The 10,539-nt window shown below is 35.3% G+C and overlaps 1 protein-coding gene across 4 annotated transcripts in view; it reads right to left on the bottom strand.

Moving 5' to 3' along the window:
• LOC144966178 (epoxide hydrolase 4-like) overlaps positions 1-7,850 on the bottom strand; it is a 49,968-nt gene extending 42,118 nt beyond the window's left edge. Inside the window, exons 1-5 of one of the 4 annotated variants that reach the window (XM_078902328.1) lie at positions 7,722-7,850; positions 6,616-6,827; positions 5,127-5,251; positions 3,430-3,542; positions 1,590-1,758 (exon numbers count right to left, since the gene is read on the bottom strand). In XM_078902328.1, coding sequence (XP_078758454.1) covers positions 1,590-1,758; positions 3,430-3,542; positions 5,127-5,251; positions 6,616-6,816 — 608 coding nt within the window. In that variant the 5' untranslated portion in view covers positions 6,817-6,827; positions 7,722-7,850. The other 3 variants (XM_078902329.1, XM_078902331.1, XM_078902330.1) reach the window with 3 other exon arrangements.
• Between the last annotated feature and the right edge of the window lie 2,689 nt (positions 7,851-10,539).

Raw genomic sequence — 10,539 nt, 5'->3', positions numbered from 1 at the left:
AAAAATACATTGAACTACATATATACTGTGATATTTATAGATTACTAAAGACAGCAAATTCAGGGCGTCAGAATATAACCATGCAAGCTCCATGCGGGTTAAAATTACTTAATTTTCAGCTTATATTAAAGCTTAATCCCTCCCTTACTCTTGTGACTAACAGACTAACCTCATCCCATTATTTGCCAGGAATAGTCGTGTAATCTAAACACACAAGACAAGTGTTATTGCAGAAACAACAGCACATTGTTTTTTTTTTTTAAAATGTTTCTCAAATCACCTCTCTTGCACTTACACAGTTATTTTTGGACATCTTGGAAATATTTTATATAAAAAATATCTTAAGGCAAATTTCAAAGACTGTTACAAGACAAAATGTCTTACAACCAGTGAGGGTGAATTAAAATTTGTGGCACAAATTTAGTAAGAGATCTATCTCTAAAACGTTTTTGAAACATTTTAAATCTGATGTTGTTATCGCTACTTAAAACCATTAGATATTTGGTTTCTGTTGGGTTTATAAAGTAAATTCTATGGCCATTGGTTTTGAGAGCGGTGCATTCGACGGAAACAAAACTAGGCTAGTAAATGACTCAATTTCGTAACTCTACCTAAGAACAGGTCCTTGTCCGTGTCTATTTGAGATCATAGTTCGTGTGCAATAGTTTAGAGAAAAGCTTGAAGTGGAACTAGTATATATTCTTGTGAACAATAAATGCAGTAAACCATTTCAACTATCAGGTAACCTTTTTGGTGCACATGGTAGGATCTCTGATCAGTAATCAGCTCTGAGGTTGACCTCTGTTGAGGCAGGCTAATTTTTGGGATGATATTTTCTTGTGTTTTCTTTCAGCTTTGGCACTGCTTCATTACACCATACAGATAGTTATCTCAGACCAGCTGCTTCCAAATTTTCTCCATTAATGGCGTTGGAGTCAGAGATTATTCCAGTGTTTTTAAACATTAAATGGACAGTAACAATTGCTCAATACCTTTTGGATAAGATGCTAGTCCATCGCAAAGTATTTTAACCCTTTCCTTACCCATCATTTTCAGTATTTTCCCAAAATGGCAGGCTTACCCAGCAGAAAAAATTGATTCTTGAAACATCAAACAAGCTCTCTACAAAACAATTTTATGTTCTTATTAATTAAATAAGGATCATTCCTCAAGTTTTGTAATGTACAAAATAAATATGAATACAAAAAATGTATATTATTGTGTTGTAACAAGTGTGACGATTTTGCTGTAGGTGGTAGGGAAAGGGTAAATGTCAAACCCAACAGACCCAGATACCCACCCGCTATTGAGTGGACAAAATGATAGGTTCACAAAACACCTCGCCTAGGGGTATATTGCCAGGGGAGACTGATCACAGGCTTGGATCCTCAGACCTAATTTAGATCATGTTGCGAATTAAATATGTTAATGTTAGTGCTACAATTACAATGACAAAAGCGCAACTTTAATTGTTTACCTAGTTGCCAATAAAAAACATGCTGAATTCTAAAATGCTCTTTCTAAAAGCAAACGATATGATTCAATCCTAAACACAACCCTTAAATGTAATATTTGCTTGATAGCCTTACCAACTTTTTTTGAACTGCGCCAAATGACTTTGTAAATACTTTTTAAACACCCGTGCATGTGGGCTGTTCATGATAATGACTTTGTCCACCATCTCAGGGTAGCAACCAGCAAATGCCCAGGAGATAGCACCACCCCAGTCATGGCCAACTAAAATACAAGAGCTGTATCCTGTGGAAATATTGTTTATCAACAATAGTATTTATAGTTAAAATCCATTATGAAATCTTCAAAATATAAAATTCAGAACATTTTTATTAACTTATCAACAATTTGGCATGGAAATCATATTGATTATTATCTCAATAAAATTCAATTTGTTTCATTTCAAAAATTACCCTGTAAACATGAACGATATAAAAATACGGAGATAAAGTCCTATACAGTTGAATATAAATTAAAAATAAATGAGGTACCCATATTAAACTTGTGAGATTTGCATTTCATATTTATTGGCCTTCGATTTTGGCAAATCAGATAAAAAAATCTCATGATTTGGATTAAAAATTTCACTCAAATTTCAACACGTCTGAAATCAATGAAATGGAATTGATTACTTATTAGTATTAGCCACATAAATACATTCTTTTAATTCAGGAGAAATCTATAAGGCATGTGTATTTGAAGACCATCATATTGGATCTATAAAGTACATGACATGCCTTGGGGAATTTAGCTAGAGGATAAATCATTTGACTTTAATATACGCTGATTGCTCTTTAATCAAAACCTCTACCACAAATTGGATTCTAGGAAGGCTCATTCTCATAACGACCTGTATCAAGTCATTAATAAATAAATAATAAATAAATAATAAATTGAGCTTTATATAGCGCAATATCCACTAAATGTGCTCAAAGCGCTTTACAAGGGGTCCCTGGTCAACAGCAACATTTAACATGTAGGACGGGACATGACGCCTGTTAGGCAATATTACAATTTTTCAGACAAAGACAATGCTATTAACGGCCAGGCACTCATTTTACACCTGAGTATGGTGAGAGAATGTGAGTAAAGATCCTTTCCAAGGACTGAACTATGCGCCAAGCGCGAGGCTCAAACCCAGGACCTTCCGATCCGAAAGTGAGTGTCATACCACTAGACCACATTAATACATGATCATGAATAAGTTAAGATTTGTTTTGACACAGGTTTATAGTCTTCATATTGTACAAGTCTAAATAAACTCAGATGATAATAGTGAAATAGCATCAGATCAGTAATGGTTAAGTAATGATGGTTAGATGGATCATCTATGGTTACGTAATGATGGTTAGATGGATCATCAGTAGTGATATATTTTTTAAGGCCTCGGGACAACGAAGATGTTGGAAGAAGGCGTGAAGGAGAGTTGGGATACTTAAAAGCAGAAAAAGATCTGAGAACCATTGAATACTATGCACAATTTATGCTTTTAATGTCGTATAACCCCCCCCCCCCCCCCCCCCCCCCCCAAAAAAAAAAAAAAAAAAAAAAAAAAAAAAACCAAAAAACTCCAACAAAACAAAAAACCAAACAAAAAAAAAACAAAAAACAAACAAACAAAACAAAAACCCATTGAACTTCTATATAATGCAATATCAATGGAATGTGCTCAAACACTTTACAAGGGGTACCAAGACAACTGCAACACTCAGAGACATGATGTCTATAAGGCAATATTACAATTGTTTCGATAGAGACAAAGCCGTCAATGGCCAGATACTCATTTTACATTTGAGAATGGTGACAGCATCGCCCACAACGAGGCATGAACCAAAACCTACAAGTCAGAAGCAGAATGTCATATCATATGAAGACAAAGCAACAAAATGTCAAGCAAAAGTCATATACAAACTATACCTAGAGCCGTGATGATTTGTTTTACATCTTTGACCAAGCATTCCAGCTTGTATCTGCGGATTCCTGAGGGCTTGCTCGAGTCTCCATAACCTCTCATGTCTATAGCCACCACTCTAATGGAAACAATAAGAGTCATTAGTTAGGTGAAGAAATGAAACAAATTTCTTCAATACAATAACAGCCCAAATCTGCACCAGCCATTTGGAATGGAACTAAATATTGCTTTCTATTGTGCAGAACAATAGTTATGTAAATGTTGCTGCTCGAAGCTCGAAGAAATAAATAATAATGTGAAATTGAATGTAAGCTTCAATTTAATTACAAAAACAGATCAAATGAACGTATCGGGTTTCCCCTTTAGCAACAAAACAGGATGAATGAAACACCACAGATGAATTCATCTGTGGTGTTTCAATCATCCTGTTTTGTTGATAAAAGGGAAAACTGATACGTTAATTTGATCTGTTTTTGTAATTAAATTGAAGCTTACATTCAATTTCACATTATTATTTAGAACAATAGTTAGTCCTTCAGAGCCATACGACTCATAGAGCAAGAGTTTATCCCAGTTTCTCTAGAATTAAATGGACTTTGGCATTAGCTTGCTACCCTTTGGATATTGCAAAGTAAGTTTCACCTGAACTATTAGACCCAGCTACCCGAATATTGTTGGAGAACAGGAGGATCAGAAAAATCTCTCTTAAACCTGGAACCAATATCAGTTTCTTTGCTAGTGAGGCAAGTCTACCAATGAGCTATTAGTACCTCTGAGGAATAAATAAGTTGCAAATAAACTTGTTATATCAGCACAGACCACAGTCCAAGAGAAAAGAAGAAAATATAATCTCATCTTAAATGCTCAATAACACTATGACTAATCGGTTGGTTTGATATGAAAAAGAGGAGGCAGAAGATAAACTTAAAGCTTGAATTTGTCGGCTCCATGAAGAATGATTTGTTAATATAAACATAACAGCTTTAAAAAAATATGTGACACAGAATGTTTTAGACTCATAACCCTTCTTCAGCGAAAAACAAAATAAGGAAAATGGGTACAATTAATGACAAATTCAAAAAGACGCAAAAATAAGGTCTGTTCACATCCAGTCAAAACAAAGATACCTTCAAACAAAACCAGGACTCTGGAAAACCTTCATGTAAAAACACGAGAGGCTTCTTTGATGGTTCCCTGATGATATCGTGGATTCTGATCTTGCCATCATTTGTCGCAACTGGTCATGTAGAAATTTATTTTCCCTGGCTTTCTGAATTCATTTTTGTTTGATACTTTTAAGAGTTCACAGATTAGCACTTAGTATTCACTTTCATTTGTCAAGCACACAATTTTCGGTTTTAACTCTGTATTCAACTTTACATTAAAGCAAAGCAAGTCTCATGTGACACTGCACTGAATTGACCATAAATTGCAACAAGTCCATTGCAAAACATTCTATCAAATTAAGTAAAAAAACGTTCCAAGTATGAAAAAGATTGTGCAATTGTGGGAAGGGAGGCGGATATCGTGGACCAACAACATATGATAAGGTGATCAGTTCTTTTCATTATGAGACTAAATTTCGATCTTCTAATCAATTTAGGGCGTTCCTTAAGGAAGATCCCTATTGTGATCTTTCTTAGCCTCGAAAAAATAATAAATCAACAACTATAATATTGGCTTTTCTTATGATCTGTTGTACCTGTAATCTTTGGAAAATTCTTTAATTTGATGCCTCCAAGAATACCAGGACTCCGGAAAACCATGAAGTAACAGCAAGAGAGGCTTCTCTGCTGGTCCACTGGCGACGTAGTGGATTCTGACCTCCTATCAAATGTAAAATGAAAATTGGTGATTTAAAAATAAAAGCGTTGACTGAATACATCCAATTGCCTGTTAGTCATTCAAAGTGTATTATAGAGCTTGAAACAAGTCATATTGGCACTAAGTACACTGATCAAGAAAGGACCGTCAAAATATCATAGATAAAGAGCTAGGGCACCGAGTGGGAAGCCTTCCACTGTACCAACAATGTATAAGTTTAGGCTTTGTGGTCTAACGTGTTAAGAGTTGCTGTTGGCTTGGAACCCCTTAAAAATTCCTTTGAGGACGTTTAGTGTGTATGTATGGTATAAAAAAGCTCATTTTTCGTGTTTATAGGAACATTATAATTGCCTAAGCTTTTTCCTATCAATACAGCTATTATTTTCAAAATAATTTCACATCAATACTTTAATCTGATTTTACAATTCAGTCGAAGTTGCCTTGCTTAGAAATCCTATTGCAGCCATCATGTCATGGTCCATTTACTGCTATATCACATCCATCAGGTTCATCACATTTTTTCCTTTTATTTATTTATTTAATTTTTTTTTACAAATATTGTAAATCCACTCAGTTGTGCTGCTGTGGTATATAGAGGTGTTATACTGGATTTATAAGTAAACCTAAGTTAGGTCTGAGAGATTGAACCAACCATTAGGCTTGTCAACATAATGCTCTAAGGAAACTCATATTGTGTACACATTTTCTTTTTAAATCTATTTTATCAGATATAGACATTCAATTTGGCAGCACTTTGTAAATACAAGTCTGATAATCAAAATGGGTATGGCCCCATTGCTGTAATGGAAACCCGGTATTTTGGAATGCCACTTTATCAGAACAGCTGTTAAATTGGAATGATTAATCTATGACAAAATTTTTTCTTTATAATCGGAACAAATGCTGGCTATTTTTTAAAATTAATTTTTTATTTGCAACAATTTGAGAGCTTTAGCAAACACAATAAGATTTTTTTCCAAGTAATCAAAATCATGAATATATTCTTATTGAAAGGACAAGAATGAAGTTATTCCATGACTTCAAACAAATACCAAAAAAAATGGATTAAATAACAATGGCATTGAGTTTATCACCACCATTCACTTTATTATGAAAACGTTATATTCTAGCCATTTGACAGTCTTGGTGAACACTAAATACTGAATGATAGCGAAGGCAATGATGCAATAGTTGATTTGCTTTTGACAAGGCATGCCGCATTGATTAAAATTGTATAATGTGTCATTGATTCATTTGACTTCTTTACGAGATATGGAAGTTAGTGACAATCTTATTGATAGAACGAAGATGAGTATATCATGTTAACTCAGTGTGACCTATGCAGCAGCCAATAAAATTCAATATACCTCCAAATGAAGGTAGCCATGCTCTCCGTAGACTGAATCCCGTAAACAAGCAGGTTCCTCGTCTCTCTTCTTCTTATAAAACATCTTCTTAGGGCCTCTCTTTACAAGGATAAAAGCTAGATTCAGCAAAGTCAATATTGCAAATACCAGTGCAATTACAGCAAGGATCGCTGAATATATTCCTCTTTTCAGTGTTCTCATGACTGTGGAATCTGGACCAATAAATATAAAAAAAAAGACAATCATTCCATTTTGATTTACCTTATCATCATCATCATTATTACTACTACTACTACTACTACTACTACTACTACTACTACTACTACTACTACTACTACTACTACTACTACTATAATAATAATTATTATTATTATTATTATTATTATTATTATTATTATTATTATTATTATTATTATTATTATTATTAATATCATTATTATTATTAATATTATTATTATTATTATTATTATTATTATTATTATTATTATTATTATTATTATTATTATTATTATTATTATTGTTATTATTATTATTATTATTATCTTTGAAAAAGAAAATTAAAATAATATGGTTGAGCAGTAAACATATTTTAAAAGAAACAAGATTTACCTAACAATCAAACTACAATTAAAAGGAAGTCCAGCTGATACACAACAACAATTGGTACGAAGAAAAAAGAAAGAATTAAAGGGTATAGAAGACTAACTTTACCGTAAAATCTAGTAACTGTTTACATCTGATCTAACTAGAACTTAAGCGTGTTATCCACGCTCACGAACCACAGATACAGACACAGATACCCAATATAGTTGGAAACTTCTTTTATCTAATTTAAGCTTACGTTGGCTGCTTGAAAAAAAATATTGCGAGAAGAATGCATTAAAACACAAAATGATCGACTACTTGAAGCAGAAGCTATCTCTGCTGAGATCAATGTACCCAATGGGTACAAAGTACAAAGATTAGCTCGTTGTCATGACTAAGATAGAGACTAAATGCTTAGGTACGAGTTTATTTTGACTCACATTTCTGAACGTGATGCTTATGGCTGGTGGGGATGCCTTTTTATGCTATAAAACAACCAGTTTTAACCATTATTTACTCACTTTACTGATCGCAATTCTGTTTTCTTTGTAAAACAAATAGCTACTTCTCATTGATAACGTTTCCTTCCGTGTTCATCGCATTCTTCGAACTGGTTTTGTTTTGAAAATCTTTTAGCTGTAACGTTCACGAATGAAACAGGCTAGCGACCCCGCCCCCTCATTTCTTCCTAATGTGCATAATGACATAATAAGAGTAATAAGAATATCTCATACAGTCGCAAAATGACAAAACTACTACAAAATACTACATTTTAAAAATACATACATAAATAAACAACGTTTCGCGCTAATAATCTCAGACGACTTTTATATAGCGCAATATCTACATGCTCATAGCTTTTATTTTGTTGTAACCCCCCCTCCATTAACAACCTTTATCTTTCCAATTTTAAAATGTTTCCCCAGTTCATTGAATGAATATCATTTACTATCTAATTCAGTCCCTCAATTAAAGACAAAAATAATAATAATAATAATAATAATAATAATAATAATAATATAATAATAATAATAATAATAATAATAATAATAATAATAATAATAATAATAATAATAATAATAATAATAATAATAATAATAATAATAATAATAATAATAATAATAATAATTACATGGACGGAAACCACGGGATTGTCATCTGAGCACTGTGGGTTGTTCGCATACAATGTTGTGATTTGTGGTTTTCTTTCAATTGAATAAACCACCAAGTTTTGAGGTCTTAGCACGGGACGCATATTTTCAGGTTTGATAACCGAACCATTGGCTTAAAAAGTTTACAACGTTGTTCTGTATCAGAAGGTTGCTGTTGTCATTCTTCTTCTTCTTCTTCTTCTTCTTCTTCTTCTTCTTCTCTTCTTCTCCTCCTCCTCCTCCTCCTCCTCCTCCTCCTCCTCCTCCTCCTCCTCCTCCTCCGCCTTCTTCTTCTTCTTCTTTTCTTCTTCTTCTCCTCCTCCTCCTCCTCCTCCTCCTCCTCCTCCTCCTCCTCCGCCTTCTTCTTCTTCTTCTTCTCTCCTCCTCCTCCTGCTCCTCCTCCTCCTTCTTCTTCTTCTTCTCCTCTCCTCTCCTCCTCCTCCTTCTTCTTCTTCTTCTTCTTCCTCTTCTTTTCCTCCTCCTCCTCCTCCTCCTCCTCCTCCTCCTCCTCCTTCTTCTTCTTCTTCTTCTTCTTCTTCTTCTTCTTCTTCTTCTTCTTCTTCTTCTTCTTCTCCCCCTCCTCCTCCTCCTCCTCCTCCTTATTCTTCTTCTTCTTCTTCTTCTTCTTCTTCTTCTTCTTCTTCTTCTTCTTCTTCTTCTTCTTCTTCTTCTCTTCTCCTTCTCTCCTCCTCCTCCTGCTCCTCCTCCTCCTCCTCCGCCTTCTTTTCTTCTTCTTCTTCTTCTTCTTCTCTTCCTCCTCTCCTCCTCCTCCTCCTCCTCCTGCTCCTCCTCCTTCTCCTCCTCCTCCTCCTCCTCCTTCTTCTTCTTCTTCTTCTTCTTCTTCTCTTCCTCATATTCTAACTTTTCTGCAGTACAACGCCGCAAAGAGAACTCAGGGCCCCAGAGCGTGATTGTGAGGCGAACTTGGTACCTTCTATATACAAGTCAAAGACCATACCACTGGGCCACGCTTTCTGATAGCAGCATCAACTTTTATTGTTGACTATGAGCAGTGATTGGCGCTGTTGGTATGGTATCCATTACCGCAATCCCATTGTATCCCGTTTCTGTCTTTTGTCTCTATCCATCAAGCGTTCTCTCCCTTTCATGGATTGAGATGACTCGAATTTGCCCAGCTTCTGGTTTGAATCATTTGTTGAGAGGGAGACAGTTAACTATTCCAATTTGTTTATGGAAGGTTTTATCTTTCTTTTTAAAAATACCTTATCTGTAAATAAGTAAGGACCTTATTTTTTTTTGTGGGGGGGGGGGGGGGGGAATTAACTCTTAGTTGGATGGCATTGACTTGCCTAGTGGCATAGATTGTCACTTGCCAAATTGCTATGTCTCCTGCCTATCTATATCTGGCTTTAATTATTTGCCGAAAGAGTGAGACAGAAATATATTCCATTGTACTTTATGGGAAGTTTATTTTTCCTTGTAAAAATGACTCGCCTTTAAATAAGGAAGGGTGTTTGGGAGAAAATCTAACCTTGTTTGGGTGGCCTTGACTTCCCTTGTAGCATTGAACGTCGGTTGCCCACTTGCGGTGTCTTTTGTCTATCTATATCTGTTTTGATCTTCTATATTTTTTTTTCTGGCCAAGCCCTGGTTTGAGCTATTTGCGTTTGCTATAATTCCGGCTTTAATCCTTTCCCGAGAAGAAAGCGATCAAACATGTTATTAATGTATGGGTAGTCTATCAGAACAATGAAACTCATGGAGCCAGATTCAATCCCGTTTTTTTTATAATGGATAACAATCATTTACCACCATTTGGAAAGGGCGTGATTCTATTGCAAAGTACCTTCGGCCAGATCTAAATAAAATACATAAAGATTTTAAAATTCCATTTATTCATCCCACAGGGAAATTTGTCTCTAAGGTCTATTCCAAGGAAGACTGGAAATAATCCAGGCGTCAGCGCAGTGCAGCGCCACAAATTGAGCTAGGATGAGGAGACTTGCTCAAGGCCACAGAGCGCAGCAAAGATCGTACCGCTGAGCCACGCTGCACCCAATCAGCAATCATTACTGGGATGGGATTGGGGGGGGGGGGGGGGGGGGGGAGGGGACTGGGTGGATGGGGATGGAGGATGGGCAGAGGCGTTGCTATATTGGTTGATTTGGTGCCTGGCACCGCATCGATCTTTTAAAAATGGATTACAGCATGTTGAAAAAAAAACCCC

This window comes from Berghia stephanieae, chromosome 2 (assembly GCF_034508935.2).
Source record: "Berghia stephanieae isolate SIO BIC M18660-M18661 chromosome 2, UCSD_Bste_1.3, whole genome shotgun sequence".
In the NCBI taxonomy this organism is placed as follows: Eukaryota; Metazoa; Mollusca; class Gastropoda; order Nudibranchia; family Aeolidiidae; genus Berghia; species Berghia stephanieae.
This window is presented reverse-complemented; position numbering and strand designations above follow the sequence as displayed.